General features: G+C 35.1%; 1 protein-coding gene and 1 pseudogene across 1 annotated transcript; both read left to right on the top strand.

Moving 5' to 3' along the window:
* Positions 1-17874, top strand: part of LOC128170701 (uncharacterized) — a 723116-nt pseudogene that overhangs the window by 215851 nt on the left and 489391 nt on the right.
* Positions 2261-9346, top strand: LOC128170707 (uncharacterized). The gene is made up of 3 exons (XM_052836469.1): positions 2261-2362; positions 7150-8830; positions 9288-9346. The coding sequence occupies exons 1-3, from the start codon at positions 2261-2263 to the stop codon at positions 9344-9346; spliced, it is 1842 nt and encodes a 613-aa protein (XP_052692429.1).

Here is a 17874-nt window from a genome sequence, read left to right as displayed (position 1 = left end):
ACGTTTTTGATAACTCCCAACAAAATAAACAGAAGTTCTCTTAATGATTTGTTTAGTTTGAATTGAATACTTAAAACGACTTAAAGGAATCCTATAAATGCTTAAATATAACAATAGCTGCTTAAATATAAAGTACACACGACGACAGGTAAGATTTGTTCACAGATAAAAAAGAAAATAAATGTTATTTAACATGAATAGTTTAAATGTCCTACATCCAATGCCTTACATTCAAACCGGCAAGTCATACCGACAATCGAGGATCATCAAAAGTTTTGTTACAGAAACTTGTGACTCATTGTTATTATTACATAAAACTAATTGTTAAAACTGAAGGCATAAACATATTGTAAATGTGTTTGGATGAAAAAAGCACAGTAAATGACCCCTGCTTAAATTGGCATCTGTGTTTTAATGTGTTTAGTTCGTCAAGTATTCAAAATGTCCATGGATCGATGTGCGCGAATCCAACATAGTGCAGTGTCAAAGGGAAGTAACTCTTGTTTGTTTACCTGACGACGAGTTGTTTACATTACGGCTGTTTGTATATGGTTGTTATTTTGATTATGATTTTCAGATACGTTATTAATGCTGCGTTACTGGTTATTTATATGTAGATTTTCCAAGGTAAGTAGTTTTCACTTTTAGTATCTCAATATGTTAGAAAATTAGCCGTTTAAACTATGAACAAAATTATCTTATATTCTTTCCATGAAGTTTTCAAATGTACTTACTGCTCTACGAACAACATTTACAATGTTTTGTTCATTTCTGTTTGAACTTAAAACGATGAAAAGTCATACAGACTTATATATAAACACCATTTAAGTACAGCACAGACTTGAAATGCCAAAGCCATGTACTCCTTGCGTTCATAACAGTGAACGATATGCCAAGCTGCATTTCCACATTTGACTCAAAAGCTATCATCAACAATTGTTGTTGCACACTGCACAAACTAATAAATCACCACATGTTCTCAAAAATGATAATTCTATGCGTAAATGTTATTTTTTTTTAACTTCTTGCATTTCTTAAGTGTGATTTATACCTCACAATTCGGAAGAGCCACCATAACAGCCACAGACATGATCTTGATTTTTTGCATGTTTAGAGCATTCAACGTGGGTCACGTGATAATAAAACTAATCAATTTACTTGTTGAGTATCCCGTCTGTGATATGGTGCTTTATCTGCAGTAGCTTTTCACATATTTTACATACACACACCATTTGAAATGTAAAAATCTAAAACAAATAATGTTCCACTGAGCAAACAAATAAATAATCATATGTTCTCTTAATCCATTTTCTATATAACAATTCAAACAAAAAAAAAATAGTTAAACAAACAAACAAAACCCTTTAAAGTTCACTCACTTTCTCTATTAAAACAGATATAAGCTAAGTATTCCTGCATCAGCTAAAAGCTCATCTACTTTGTATATTTTTACTGTTATTGTCTTGTTTTTCTGAAAGCAGCTTTATTTACATTATAAAAACTTACTTGCAATAGTAAATTAATAAGTTCTTCTAAATAATAAGAAGGAAACTCACCTGAATGCGCTACATCTGTTGATAAAGTTTTTAAGGTATTTTCCTATAATCTTATAATTTAATGAAAAATTATTACCAACAGAGAGAATTAACATACCCGGTAGATGCAAAGTACATGTTTGAGAGTAAGCAGTATTTGATATAGTAAATGTAGATTTTTACGAGCTTGAAAAAGGTTAAGAAATGAATTTTTAAAAAAATCAGATAATATGTATACAAAAATAAACCAAAAATATGGATCAACATATTAAACCTTGTATCATTTAAATGTGTATATTATTAAACCCCGCACTTGCTCGGATATCATCAAGTACTAGTATGTAATAGTTCATAGGTTATACCAGTCTCTAGAATGTAACAGTTGATGGTCTCTTTACAGTTTCCCTGTGTCTGACTGTGCTGTTGACTGAGAGGTCAAAGAGAGAATATATGTGGTATAGTATTCATGTAATATCACCATGTTCATGTAGCTATACTATTATTTTTAGGTCACCTGAGTCACTCAGAGACCTATTGTTATCTCACGTTTGTCGTCGTGTGTCATTCATAGACATTTTAGTATACATCTCTTGAATGGGTATGAGGGCAGTAGTCATTGTGTTAGTCCTGGGGTAAGAACTGTTGCCCGAGAGCATAGACCCGAGGTTAACATCAATTTCTTACCCAGGAACTGACAATATAACTATTGCCCACATTCCCATTTGATGATTGATGTGTTAGACGAGGAGAAACACATCCTTGTGGTAATGTCTGGGCTAAGGTATTGTCCAATTATCTGCCCAGGGGACAGTCAAAAATCAACCAGGGTTAAGGGAATAGCAAAGCGTGGGACATAAGCAAGTATTTAACATGTATACATTGGTGGGTTCCCATTTTGCACACATTTGAGGATTAGGTGTGAATTGTATTTTGATAGCAAGTACAAAATGTTCTCTATGGGGCAATAACACAACTACATTTTACCTATGTTTTATAACCCCATTTTAATACGTTACATTCTGTATTTCAAAGGTGAATTGTAAATAAGAACATACTGACGTTATGTGTCACATTAAAAAAAACAGTGTTTCAATAGGATCAGACAGAAGGCAAATCTTGTGTCAGCCCTCATTTCTATTACTAAGTTATGGTGATGTGTGTGTGTGTGGAGAGAGAGAGAGAGAGAGAGAGAGAGAGAGAGAGAGAGAGAGAGAGAGAGAGAGAGAGAGAGAGAGAGAGAGATTACATGTCTAAGAGAAATAGAAAGATGCATATGTTTAACAGAGTTAGTCAGAGAGAGAGAGAGAGAGAGAGAGAGAGAGAGAGAGAGAGAGAGGGCAAATATTGTGTCAGCCCTCATTTCTATAACTAAGTTATGGTGATCTGTGTGTGAAGAGAGAGAGAGAGAGAGAGAGAGAGAGAGAGAGAGAGCAAGAGAGAGAGTGAGAGAGAGAGAGATTACATGTCTAAGAGAAATAGAATAATGCATATGTTTAACAGTGTTAGTCAGAGAGAGAGAGAGAGAAGGCAAATCTTGTGACACCTCTCATTTCTATAACTGAGCTATAGTGATCTGTGTGTGTGTGGGGGGGGGGGGGGGAGGGGGGTTAGATCTAAAGATAATAAAAGCTAATAATATTGCATGTACATGTTTAGCAGGGAAGGGGTAATTGAAAAAAAGTATTTGTAATTGGGTGTAATTAATTACATTTTTAAAAGTAGTTGAAAGTAATTTGTAACTGAGTCTGTCTTTAATTACAAGTAATTGAATGTATTTAAATACATTCCAAAAATATTGTGTATTTTCAAATACTTTTCAATTACATCTCAATTACATTTTCCCCAAGTTTAAAATATAAAAAAGGTGTCATATAATGATAAATAGATTTTATACATGTTTGGCATGGATTTTTGTTTATTCAATAATTAAATGTCCCATAATGTTTCATATGTTTATACAGCATAACACACTTCCCAGGGCAATAGGTAAAGATCTAATTTTGTGGAGGTGTGAACTCCTCTAATACCACCCAAAAAACCATTGATTTTAGACTAAAGGGAGTCAAAATATCTCATTCTTGTGAATTATAGCAATAGTTATTTATATACTGATATGCTGTACTGCCGAAAGTTGTACTATTTAATGTTAAGGAAAATTTTTCTAGAAATCTGATCTGAACTGAACTATACAACCTTTAAAAACATAACCGTATAAGCTCTGTAAATTTTAATGCTGTTAATATATGTATATGTTTTCAAGATTTAAAAAACATAAAACTAAAGTATTTGAAATGTAATTAATTACATTAATCAAAGTAATTGAGAGTAATTAATTACATTGTTTAAAAATCAATGTAATTGTAATTGCAACGCGGGGGTGTTAAGGAAGCATATGGGCAATTAAGCGTCTTATTTTGACTGTTATATTCAAAATCGTGAAATTAAATAATTATTTTGAATAAGATCAAAAACTAAGTATTATCCTTTAAAATAGATGTCAGTGCAAAAAAATTGGGTAGTACATTACTGCCACATTGGTGCATTATCACGTGACAACTATAAATAGCTTACGTATATTCCTTAACATAAAATGAGATAGAACAACACTACCCCGCGGTTTCCAAAATAAAATAAGCATACCAAGTGTAAGCAAAACATCTCAGTTTAATCAAAACCGCTGCTAGAATCCTATGTTTGTCCTTATTAAAAAGTTATTCATCCGGTTCTAATAAAACCTTCCCAACTTTTATATAGTTTGCACGGAAAACGGCAAATTGCATTAAAACAACACACAGCATGGGATTCTAGCAGCACATTTCAATTTAAGCATTGTTCAAACTAACGATACGTATAAAATTTCAAGTTCAATATATACGGGGTAGTGTTGTTCTAGTCGGATTTTTACATCGTAAACAACGACAGAGGAAAGCCTGGCCGAGAAATAAATGCAAATTTACATACCTTTTAGCGAATGATTGATAAAACTATCATCTCCCCCAGTATTCTTACGTTCAATTCTCAATAAATCACACCACAGTACTTTATTAGAGGTCTTAAATCAGTTATATTTTGAATATGTTTACAATGCTTTCCGATCAAATTCACACGACATTCAACTTTTAGTCATGACGTCATCAATGTGTAAATCTACGTAACACAAACTAATTTCTGGAAAAAAATTGTCTTCAGTATTTTTTATTTGTTTTTGATCTACGTTTTGTTTCTTAGATATTTGAATATGTACATAATAACTAAGATTTGTGATTTCACGGAATTACATGCAACTCAGATTCCATATGCTTCCTTAACACCCCCGCGAAGTAATTGATAAAATTGCCAATGTATTTGAAAGTAATTAATTACTTTTCAAAGTAATTTATCCCAACTCTGATGTTTAGAGAAAGTCTGTTTGAGAAAGAGGAAGAAAGAATTAGAGAAAAAGGAGAGAGAATGAGGGAAAAAGAGAAAAAAGATAGAAAAGAGGGATAATAGAAAGCAATATTACGTATAAGAAGAGAGAGAGAGAAAGATAACATCTCTGAGAGAATAAGTAAGATGCACGTTTACATGTACAACCGTAAGTAGAGAGAGAGAGAGAGAGTCGAGAGAGAGGGAGAGAGAGAGAGAGGGACTATATGTCTGATGGAATAAGTAAGATGCACATCTTTACATATATAAGAGTAAGGAGAGAGAGAGAGAGAGAGAGAGAGAGAGAGGGTTTAGCAGTGAAAGTGTATAGCATTAAATGATTTATTTTTTACGTCTGCCGTCAGCAGACAAATTGAATAACGTGCGTTAGCGCGTTATGATAATTTGTCTCCTCATCTGACGGCAGTTATTGACATGACGAGGTCAAAAATAAATCATTCAAGGCTTATATTTACATTCCCTTACTGATGAAATCAATTATTTACTTAAATAATTCAATATAAATTGCAGATCACGGAGGGAGTAAATTAGTAACAGCAAGAACAGCTGTTATATAAAACCGGTTTAAACTGGTTATCAGATAGACTGTTGAGTTGAGATCGACGAGCATGAAAATATAATCCATGAAAAATAACTCTTGAAATTTTGCTTTTAATTATAAAGTCATCTTTTTTGTTGAATAATTGTAAAACATAGTGTTTTGACAACATTCATGAAATATATTTTTTTAACCGATAATAAGAAATCTATGTTTGAGAACTACTTAATATGTAAATAACATGTAAATTCATACGCAGTGATTAGATGTTGCATTTAGAGGCATTTAATGATCATAAATTTTTATGGGAAAACACAGTAGAATGTAAATATTGAGGGATAGAGAGAACAAATGGAAAGCAAAAACATATTTATCAGGAAATTATAAGAGACAGGGGCTTTGAGAAAGAATGAGATATAAGAAAATCAAACTTAAGAGTAACATTATGAGATAGTGAATGAAGGAGTTATAATGAGAGAGAAAGAGAGAGAGATTACATGTCTGAGAGAATAAGTTAGATGCACATGTTTATATAACAGATATAAAGTGTTTACATGTTTATCAGTTCTGAAATTATGAGGGACAGAGGCTTGGAGAAAAAATGAGAGATAAGAAGTACTTGTTTAGCTGTAAAGTTAGAGATAGTGAATGAAGGAGTAATAATGTGTGAGAGAGAGAAAGAAAGAGAGAGAGAGAGAGAGAGAGAGAGAGAGAGAGATTACATGGCTAAGAGAAATAGAAAGATGCATATGTTTAACAAAGAGTAAATCAGAGAGAGAGAAAAAGAGATAGAGAGAGAGAAATAGATTACAATAGTATAATGCACATGTTTATAAGAGTAGGTCAGAGAGAGAGAGAGAGAGAGAGAGAGAGAGATTACATCTTTTAGAGTAAGATATATTTAGTACATGTACATGTTTGATGGAGTTTGTCTGAAAGACAAAAATAGAGAAAAAGAGAGAGCAAAAATACATGTTCAGAAGAGAAATCCGAGGAGATAGAGAAAACGCATGTGTTTGAAAAAAGTCTGAGAGAAAGGAGGAATAAGATCTATAGAGCAATTGTACATGAGAGAGAGAGAGATAGAGAGAGAGAGAGAGAGAGAGAGAGAGAGAGAGAGAGAGAGCAAGAGTTCATGTTTAGTATTAAAATTATGAAAAACAGAGATTGAGAGAAAGAAATAAAAAGAGCAGGAATACATGTTAGGTAAATAGAGACGGTAAATACCCGGTAATTGAATTTAACTAAATTGGGACATGTACTCTACATCTTATTTTATTTTTTCTCTCTGACTTTCTTTGCTAGATAATCATATAGAACACTTCCTCAATTATGTACACATCCAAGAGAGAGAAACAGAGAGAAAGATATATAGAGATAACACGATGACAAGAAATAGAGAGAGAGAGAGAGAGGGGGGAGAGAGAGATAACACCTCTTTCTCACTCAGCAATCTTGTGTTGTATCTTTCTACTTAAGTGTCTCTATAATCAGAACCAGAATGATGGACCGTCAATTATCTAAGTAGGGATAATATGGTATTTCTTAAAAAACCCATCTGCTTTAAACTAAAATATTTCTTATAAAGTTTGACATTGAATCTATAAAGCAATTATAATTCTAAAACTCTTTATTTTCATTCAACAGGTTGTGACCCAGACCCCCCACATCATGGACACAGCAAGCTCCCCGTACCAAGTACATCTGTGTTCTAATTGTCCGGGGGACACAGCGTACTATTGTGTATCATGTCCATGTGATCTGTGTTCCCAGTGTAAAAAAAACCATGTAAAAGATCTCCAAACAATAGACCATGATGTTGTGTTACACCGTGATAAAATCAACTACATCCCAATACAAGAGATCTGTGTGAGACATCCTAGCCATGTTTATACAAAGTACTGTGAACCTTGTCAAGTTCCTTGCTGTATTAATTGCCAAACACATAGAAAACACACTCAGATAGATGTTAAAACAGCCTATAAAACAAAGCGACAACAACACAGAGGAACCATTCACACCATCAGAAGTGAGGCTCTCTTTTACAGACCTGTTCTCCTGACAGGAATCAAAGCTGATGTCAAAACCTGTCACACAGAATTCTACCCCCTTCAATCAGAGATGTTAACAAAGGCCCAGAGACTGAAGAATCTCATTGACTATGTGGTATATGATCCATTGAACAATGTGTTTTGTTACTTTGATTTCAAACACAGATGTAAAAAACAAAAGATAAAAATGAGCAGACATATTGTCAGACTAAGGAGATATGAACACAAATATGTACAACCTGCATTCACATTCAGTGCACTACAATTCCTCTCATTCACAAAGACAGCCCTCCCCCAGATACATCTTACACTCCACACCAGGCAGCTCTCCATGACTGAGTCACTCAACAAGGAGGATGTGATGGAGTCACTGAGTGCAATCCAAATCACAGAGAGAGGAAACCGACGAGTAGGAAACCAGTGTCTGCTGAAACTGACGTCTGGTGCTGAACTCCATCAATCTCTCACAGTGACAGGTGTTGATCGTTGTCATCACGTTTCCTATGTGACATCAGACCGGGTCTGGGTCAGTGATTGGATCAGTCTCATGTTAACAGACACAACAGGTGTCCCTCTTCATCGTGTGGAGGATTCATGTATTGGTAAAGGATTACACACAGTGAACAGTGAGAGTGAACTGATTTATAGAGATAGGAATTTTAACATCAACAAACTGTCAAATGATATGAAAACAACCACCACATTTATAGAGAAAACAGACTCTCCATGGGGACCACGGTGTGTGTACTGGTCCCCGTCCACTGGGGATCTACTGGTCGGGATGTATAACAATGATACAGAGACAGGCAAGGTAAGCCGGTACAACCAGAGTGGACAACTGACACAAACCATACAGAACGACAACACAGGGCGGGGACTGTATAGGATACCTAACTATATAACAGAGAACAACGATGGGGATGTCGTGGTGTCTGTCTTATATAAAGACTATGAGTCTGGTGCTGTAGTGGTGACAGAGCGTGGAGGAAGACATCGTTTTTCCTACACAGGACATCCATCAGGATCAGTACTACGGCCATTAGGAATCTGTACTGACGCGCTGTCACACATCCTGGTGTGTGATCATAGAACCGACACAGTACAGATGTTAAATAAGGACGGTCAGTTCCTGTCACATCTACTGACAAAGTCACAAGAGATGCGTGTACCACAGAGCCTGAGTTATGATGTCAACACTCACCGTCTCTGGGTCGGATCATACAAAAACAACAAGGTGTGTGTCTACAGGTATATCACCAGACAGGATGCTCTGACAGGTAAGTCTGAGTCATTATCATTCGCATTAATTAGATATAGATAACTAAGACACATAGACCGTGTTAATTATCAGTCAATAAGATACATGTAAGACATGTTTATCTGTGATTGTTTGTCAATATAAACAGCTCATTGTTACAGGGTTAGCTGTATCTACCAGTCATTGGGATTCATTGTTTATCTAAAATAAATAGAAATTAAATACATTATTTTATTAATTAAATGTACAATTACATTGTATTTAGTGAATTGAAATAGCAGGTTGCTGTATTTAATTATAAAATATATATTTGTAGTCAGTTATTTTGTTACATGTTAATTAACTTAACTTAATTATTAGATAAATATTAAAGAAAGTGTCATGGTAATCAGGTTAAAGTTTTAATTTGTAGACGTAGCTCTATCACAACATATACTGTATGTATTAATTAACATCTAATTAATGCCTTGTTGTAGATGAACACAGACCCCGTCCTGATGAAGACCTCATGTTTAGCTCAACACCAGCGGTATAATGGAGATAGCTGGGATATTGACAGGTTGTAAATGTTTCTGTACAAATCTAGTCTGCTCTCAAAACCACACATGTTGTTTGTCACTTTGTTCAACATCTGCAGCTGAAATTGAGCTGTGTATAATTCACATGGACTGAAATACTGACTCCTGTTTATTTCACACTTTGTGATCATCAAAACTTGGCTGTTTGTTGCTGAGTGAGAAACATCATGTTATGCAAGTTTTATTTTCTGAATGTGGAATATCATAAAAGAGATATCCACATGAAGTCTTTAATAACTAAACAATTAAACATTGTAAACATTGTAAATGTTGTATCTTTATGAATTCCAAAATGTATCTTTGTTTTGCTAATTGTGCCATTATTATACCCCATGCAATGGAATTGTTAGAGAATAATGATTTCGACCTATACGTCAGTCAGTCCTGGTTTTAAGCTCACCTGAGCTGAAAGCTCAAGTAAGCTATTCTGATCACATTTTGTCTGTCGTCCGTCTGTCTGTAAACTGTTAACATTTTCAACATCTTCTCAAGAACCACTGGGCCAATTTCAACCAAACTTGGCACAAAGCATTCTTAGCCTAAGAGAATTAAAAGTTGTGAAAATTAAGGACCACGCCCTTTTACAAAGGGAGATAATTAGGAATTTATGAAATTTTTCGAGAAATTTTCAAAAATCTTCTTCTCATGAACCATAAGACCAGAAAAGCTGAAACTTGTGTGCAAGCATCCTCAGGTACCGAAGATACAAAATGGTGAAAATCATGACCCCAATGGGGTAGGATGGGGCCACAATGGGGGGGGGGCGAAGTTTTACATAGGAAAATATAGAGTTAATCTTTAAAAATCTTCTTCTCAGAAACTAATCAACCAGGAAAACTGACACATATGGAGAAAATATTAGATTTAATTGAGAGATATTTTTACACCATTTCTAAGGATAAAAAACCTCCTTGTAATGAACATCCTCAGGTAATGTAGATTCAAAGTTGTGAAAATCATGACCTCCGGGGATAGGGTGGGTCCACAATGGGGGGGTCTAAGTTTAACATAGGAATATATAAGGTAATCTTTAAAAATCTTCTTCTCAGAAACTAATCAGCCAGGAAAGCTGAAACTTGTGTGGAAGCATCCTCAGGTAGTGTAGATTCAAAGTTGTGAAAATCATGACCCCAGGGGTAGGGTGGGGCCACAATGGCGTGTCGAAGTTTAACATAGGAATATAAAGGGTAAATTTTTAAAAATATTCTTCTCAGAAACTAATCAGCCGGCAAAACTGAAACTTGTGTGGAAGCATCTTCAGGTAGTGTAAATTCAAAGTTGTGAAAATCATGATCCCTGGGGGTAGGGTAGGGCCACAATGGGGTGTCAAAGTTTAACATATGAATATATAGAGTAAATCTTTAAAAATCTTGTTCTCTGAAACTAATCAACCAGGAAAGCTGGCACTTGTGTGAAAGCATCCTCAGTTAATATAGCTTCAAAGTTGTGAAAATCATGACCCCGGGGGTAGGAAGAGGCCACAATGGGTGATCGAAGTTTTACATTGGAATATATAGAGTAAATCTTTAAAAATCTTCATCTCAGAAACTAATTGGACAGGAATGCTGACACTTGCGTGGAAGCATCCTCAGGTAGTGAAGATTCAAAGTTGTGAAAATCATGACCCCTAGGGGTAGGCTGTGACCACAATGGGGGGGGGGGGGGGGTGGAAATTTAACATATGAATATATAGAGTATATCTTTAAAAATCTTTTTCTCAGAAACTAATCAGCCAGGAAAGCTGAAACTTGTGTGAAAGCATCCTCAGGTAGTGTAGATTCAAAGTTGTGAAAATCTAATCCCCCCCTAAGGGTAGGGTGGGGCCACAATGGGGGATCAAAGTTTTACATAGGCAGAAATAGAGTAAATCTTTAAAAATCTTCTTCTCAGAAACTAATCAGCCAGGAAAGCTGAAACTTGTGTGGAAGCATTATCAGGTAGTGTAGATTCAAAATTGTGAAAATCATGACCCCCGGGGTAGGGTGAGGCCACAATGGGGGATCGAAGTTTTACATAGGAATATATAAAGTAAATCTTTAAAAATCTTCTTCTTAGAAACCTATCAGCAAGGAAAGCTGAAACTTGTGTGAAAGCATTATCAGGTAGTGTAAATTCATAGTTGTGAAAATCATGGCTCCCGGGTGTAAGGTGGGGCCACAATGGGGGATCAAAGTTTGACACAGGAATATATAGAGTAAATCTTTAAAATCTTCTTCTCAGAAACTAATCAGCCTGCAACGCTGACACTTGTGTGGAAGCATCCTCAGGTAGTGTAGATTCAAAGTTGTAAAAATCATGGCCCCCGGGGGTAGGTTGGGGCCACAATGGGGTGTCAAAGTTTAACATAGGAATATATAGTGTAAATCTTTAAAAATCTTCTTCTCAGAAACTAATCAGCTGGCAAAGCTGAAACTTGTGTGAAAGCATTCACAGGTAGTGTAAATTCATAGTTGTGAAAATTATGGCTCCCAGGTGTAGGGAGGGGCCACAATAGGGGATCAAAGTTTTACATAGGAATATATAGAGTAAATCTTTAAAAATCTTCTTCTCAGAAACTAATTAACCAGGAAAACTGACACTTGTGTGGAAGCATCCTCAGGTAATGTAGATTCAAAGTTGTGAAAATCATGACCTCCGGGGGTAGGGTGGGTCCACAATGGGGGGTCTAAGTTTAACATAGGAATATATAAGGTAATCTTTAAAAATCTTCTTCTTAGAAACTAATCAGTCAGGGAAGCTGAAACTTGTGTGAAAGCATTATCAGGTAGTGTAAATTCATAGTTGTGAAAATCATGGCTCCCGGGTGTAAGGTGGGGCCACAATGGGGGATCAAAGTTTGACACAGGAATATATAGAGTAAATCTTTAAAATCTTCTTCTCAGAAACTAATCAGCCTGCAACGCTGACACTTGTGTGGAAGCATCCTCAGGTAGTGTAGATTCAAAGTTGTAAAAATCATGGCCCCCGGGGGTAGGTTGGGGCCACAATGGGGTGTCAAAGTTTAACATAGGAATATATAGTGTAAATCTTTAAAAATCTTCTTCTCAGAAACTAATCAGCTGGCAAAGCTGAAACTTGTGTGAAAGCATTCACAGGTAGTGTAAATTCATAGTTGTGAAAATTATGGCTCCCAGGTGTAGGGAGGGGCCACAATAGGGGATCAAAGTTTTACATAGGAATATATAGAGTAAATCTTTAAAAATCTTCTTCTCAGAAACTAATTAACCAGGAAAACTGACACTTGTGTGGAAGCATCCTCAGGTAATGTAGATTCAAAGTTGTGAAAATCATGACCTCCGGGGGTAGGGTGGGTCCACAATGGGGGGTCTAAGTTTAACATAGGAATATATAAGGTAATCTTTAAAAATCTTCTTCTTAGAAACTAATCAGTCAGGGAAGCTGAAACTTGTGTGAAAGCATCCTCAGGTAGTGTAGATTCAAAATTGTGAAAATCATGATTCCCGGGGGTAGGGTAGAGCCACTATGGGGGTTGAAGTTTTACATAGGAATATATAGAGTAAATCTTTAAAAATCTTCTTCTCAGAAACTAATCAGCCAGGAAAGCTGAAACTTGTGTGGAAGCATCCTCAGGTAGTGTAGATACAAAGTATGTACATGTATTATGTATTATTGTACATTGTCCAGATAGTTTATACTATGACTCTATTAAGCTAATTTTATCATACCTATTGTTTCTCAGGTGAGCGATGTGGCCCATTGGTCTTGTTAAGCAAAACTTATATTAAACAGCTGCACAGAATTTTATGAAGCTTGTAAGGTATTTAGGACACAATGTGTAGATGTGCTAATTACTAGGAAGTTCCGATTCATTTATCTTTCTGGGAATTTTAGACCCATTGAACTTGAATTTTGGCCATATGTTGAATGATTTTTTTGAATGATTTTTTTTTGAATGATTTTTTTAAAATAATTTTTTTGTAAGCGTGACTCTTCTCAAACAGCTGTATTGAATTTCGTAAAACTTTTTACGTAGTTGGGGCATAATGTGTTAATTTTCATGTTTCTAGGAAATTTAATTACAATGTTTTGTCTTGAATTTTTTAACCATTAGAATTAATTAGTATATTGTTGTTGTTTAAGACAAATGATTAGATATGTGAATAATTGCAGAAAGTTTTGATCTGATGATGTTTTGCAAGTAATGACCTCTATCATTTTAAGCTTACCTGAGCTGAAAGCTCAAGTGACCTTTTCTGATCACATATTGTCTGTCGTCTGTTTGTCTGTCCTCTGTCCATAAATTTTTCACATTTTCAACATCTTCTCCTAAACTACTGGGAAAATTAAAAAAAAAACTTGGCACAAAGCACCCTTAGGCAGAGGGGATTCAAAGTCGTGAAAATTAAGCATTATGCCCTTTTTAAGAATTTTTTCATTTCTCAAGAATCATTAGGCCAGGAAAGCTGAAACTTATGCGAAAGTATCCTCAGGTAGTGTAGATTCAAAGTTGTGAAAATCTTGACCACTGGGGTTAGGGTGGGGCCAGAATGGGACGTCGAACTTTTACATACGTATATTTAGAGTAAATCTTTGAAAAAAATCTTCTTTTCAGAAACTAATCTGGCAGCTAATGACTGTTTATTTTAAGCCAAAATTTTCGTCAAAGATTTCTCAGCAGCTATTTATCGCTGATGCTTGAAATTTTTACACAGTGTCTGTTAAGGCATGCCATTACGTGGGATAAATTTTTGTACAGTGTACCAATCGGACGTCAACTTCCTGTTGAATGAGTACTTTTTCTATTTAGTCTTAAAATTTTAAACAAATTTTCCTCAACGATTTCTCAGCAGCTATTTATCGCAGATGCTTGAAATTTTAACACACTATTTGTTTAGGCATGCCATATTGTGGGATATATTTCTGTACCAATCGGATGCCAGCTTTCTATTAAATGTCGACTTTGCTTATTTTGCATATTCACATCAGAGCGGGGGTATCACTAGTGAGCATTGGCTCACAGATATCTTGTTCTTTCTTTTATGATGTGTAGCATTGTCAAGTAATGGGAGAACGTGGGGTATTTGAGCTTGCTCACTTTTTCTTTCCTTTAATACAGTTATAAACTAATTATTTTTGTTTCTTGCAGACAAGCTGCTTTTAAAATGCCTTCAGGCCAGTTCAGTGGGAGACAGTAGAAAACCTGCCTGGATTACCCATAATTCCAATGGAGTCACAGAAGTCAAGTAATTCCAATGGAAATAATGCGCCATCAATAGACCCGGTTTTTCTGAAAGTAAACTGAACATAAATAACGCATCATCAATGGATTCCATTTCTGTGTACATGGATTTAACATTAATGTGTTAGTCATCCTTTTTATTAATTCTTTTTAGTATTAGTTTATTAAGTTGCCATTTTACATTTGTACTATATGTGTGTTTTACATAATAAGCTCCTGGGATCTCTTATAAATCTCTGCTGTACTTTGGTGCTGGGACAGAGATATTCCTTAGAAATGTGACGAATGTGTGATGATTTTTTTTTTTTGATTTGCACACAAGAAATTGATTAAACAACAAATGCAAAGGGGGATAACTTCAATTTGTATTCTTCAATTTGAAATGAAAGAAAGTTATCCCCCTTCTACTAATGTTTTCTAGAGATATCTGTATTTTATGTTGTCGATCCCTGACATTTTTTTGTAGGAGAGTTTATTGAGTACAGTGGCGTCGGAAGTAAATTGAAAGTCGAGGGGCGGGAGGCTAGATTAATCAATCTTGACAAGCAAAAAACAACTAATTCCCAAAATCCTAATGCGGGGGGGGGGGGGGGGGTATACCTATAGTTCCAAAAAAAGAGAAATCTTACTAACCAATAACCTGTAACTCCAATTTCTCAATATTTCCATCTTTTCAAGGTAGATTTAGGAACAATTATCTTTGCTGCGAGAAAAAATTGGGGAGGGGGGCTGAACCTGCTCTGGCCTTATGGTTAGGCCTAACTTCGCAAAAAAAAAAGTGGGGGTGGGGGCTATGGAGTATCAGTTAATATATCAATATCAGGGGGTGATCCCACATTCAAATTTGACCATACCTAAATACTGTATTTTATTATAGTGAACATTTTTTAAAGTAGTTGTATGTCAATATACATGTATTGTATATGTTCTAGTTTTTGATTGGTGGTGGGTTGTTTAAATAGAAACAATGAACATTTTTTTAAAGTAGTTGACTTTAATGTGTATGCCAATATATTATATGTGTACAGCTGAATGATGTCTTAAATGATCTAAGTCCTGTATACTTACAATGTTATTACAAGTTACACCATGGGATAGTGGAGTAAGGCAAATGTTATGTAGGCCATGTTGTTATTCCTTTGATGCAACGCTTTGTATTGGGTTTATGATGCATTTTGTAAGAACATACCTACAAAATTTATACGTACACTAATGGTGGATTTAGCACATTTCTCCCTCATAAAAAACTGAGTTATATTGATCAGGTAGATTGAAAGTTCATGTTTATGTAAATAGTTTTGGAGGAATATTGTGACCAAGTTTAAGTGTACTGATTTTTTTCTTTCTTTGTATTTACGCTTACCATGAAATACATACTACTTATATACAAATGATGTTTGGTGAGTCGTAGCAATCTGTAGATAGAACTCAATAAATGTGGTTTTTTTTTTAGTTTTGGTTTTTTTCTTAGAAAGACACTACTGTTGTATTTGGTACAAAAAAGTAAAATATGATGCTGTAACTTTATATACAATAACAAGACAATCATGTATTGGGGCGAACCAAATCTGACAAACCAATCTCCTTTTGGTTTCACTTTAGTTAGATGTTAATAGAGACTAGTCAACAATAAATTACAAAATGAATTTTACATCCAAGTACAGAAAGTTGTTTCAAGAATTTCATTATAATTGATAGGTTTAATTCTGAGTATTCTTTTAAAAACTGTTATGTTGATATCATATCTGTCCTAAGCTTATTGGTTGGTCGATAGTTGTAACATGATCATGCGATAAATTCTGTTAAATAAATCTCACTCAAAAAATACCGGTACAAACCTTAATACATGTATCTTCTTCCGGCAACCACACACTTTAATAGATGAACTGTTACCGGAGTTGTATTTATTTAACCTGAATAATGTTACCTTGCAGTCATGCTCATTAACACATATAATGTTACACAGAATGAGGAACTGTTACGTTTTTACCGTCACAGGCAATCACCCACTTTAATTCATACACTGTTATACGCAATCAGGTGCTTTTACGCATATAGTAATACTGTTACGCGCAATCAACCACTTGCATCTCATCTATTGTTACACGCAATCAAACACTTTAAAGCATATACCGCTACACGCAATCACACACTTTAACACATATACCGCTACATACAATCACACACTTTAACACATACACCGCTACATACAATCACACACTTTAACACATATACTGTTACACACAATCACACACTTTAACACATACACCGCTACATACAATCACACACTTTAACACATATACTGTTACACACAATCACACACTTTAACACATATACTGTTACACACAATCACACACTTTAACACATACACCGCTACACGAATCACACACTTTGACACATATACTGTTACACACAATCACACACTTTAACACATACACCGCTACACGCAATCACACACTTTGACACATATACTGTTACACACAATCACACACTTTAACACATATACTGTTACACGCAATCACACATTTAAACACATATACCATTACTCGTAATAACACACTTTTACACATACCGTTTCACATAATCACATTTTAACACAAATAACATTATTTGCAATCACAAAGTTTAACATGTTTACCGCTACAAGCAATCAGGCATTTTAACACAAATACTATCTCCCACAATCACACACTTTAACACATATGCCGTCACACACAATCACACACTTTAACACATATACCATCACACACAGTAACACACTTCAACACATATACCGTCACACACAATCACACACGTGAACACATATACTGTCACACACAATCACACTTTAACACATATACCGTCCCACACAATCACACACTTTAACACATATACCATCACACACAGTCACACACTTTAACACATATACCGTCAAACACAATCACACACTTTAACACATATACTGTCACACACAATCACTCACTTTAACACATATACTGTCACACACAATCACACACTTTAACACATATACCGCCACACACAATCACACACTTTAACACATATACCGTCACACACAATCACACGCTTTAACACATATACCATTACACACAGGCACACACTTTAACGCATATACCATTACATACAATCACGCACTTTAACACATATACTGTCACACACAATTTCACATTTGAACACATATACTGTCACACACAATCCAACACTTAACACATATACTGTCACACACAATCACCCACTTAAACACATTTACTGTCACACACAATCACACACTTTAACACATATACTGTC

Source organism: Crassostrea angulata, chromosome 2 (genome assembly GCF_025612915.1).
Source record: "Crassostrea angulata isolate pt1a10 chromosome 2, ASM2561291v2, whole genome shotgun sequence".
Lineage (NCBI taxonomy): Eukaryota > Metazoa > Mollusca > Bivalvia > Ostreida > Ostreidae > Magallana > Magallana angulata.
The sequence above is the reverse complement of the archived record's forward strand: the minus strand, read 5'-3'. Positions and strand labels throughout refer to the sequence as shown.

What these genes read in the sequence shown, in the direction of transcription:
- LOC128170707 (XM_052836469.1), top strand. Translation starts at nt 2,261, where the DNA reads ATGATTGATGTGTTAGACGAGGAGAAACACATCCTTGTGGTAATGTCT. An exon ending in ACAGTCAAAAATCAACCAGG is followed by an intron (nt 2,363 to 7,149) that starts GTTAAGGGAATA and finishes TTCATTCAACAG; the next exon opens with GTTGTGACCCAGACCCCCCA. An exon ending in CAGACAGGATGCTCTGACAG is followed by an intron (nt 8,831 to 9,287) that starts GTAAGTCTGAGT and finishes GCCTTGTTGTAG; the next exon opens with ATGAACACAGACCCCGTCCT.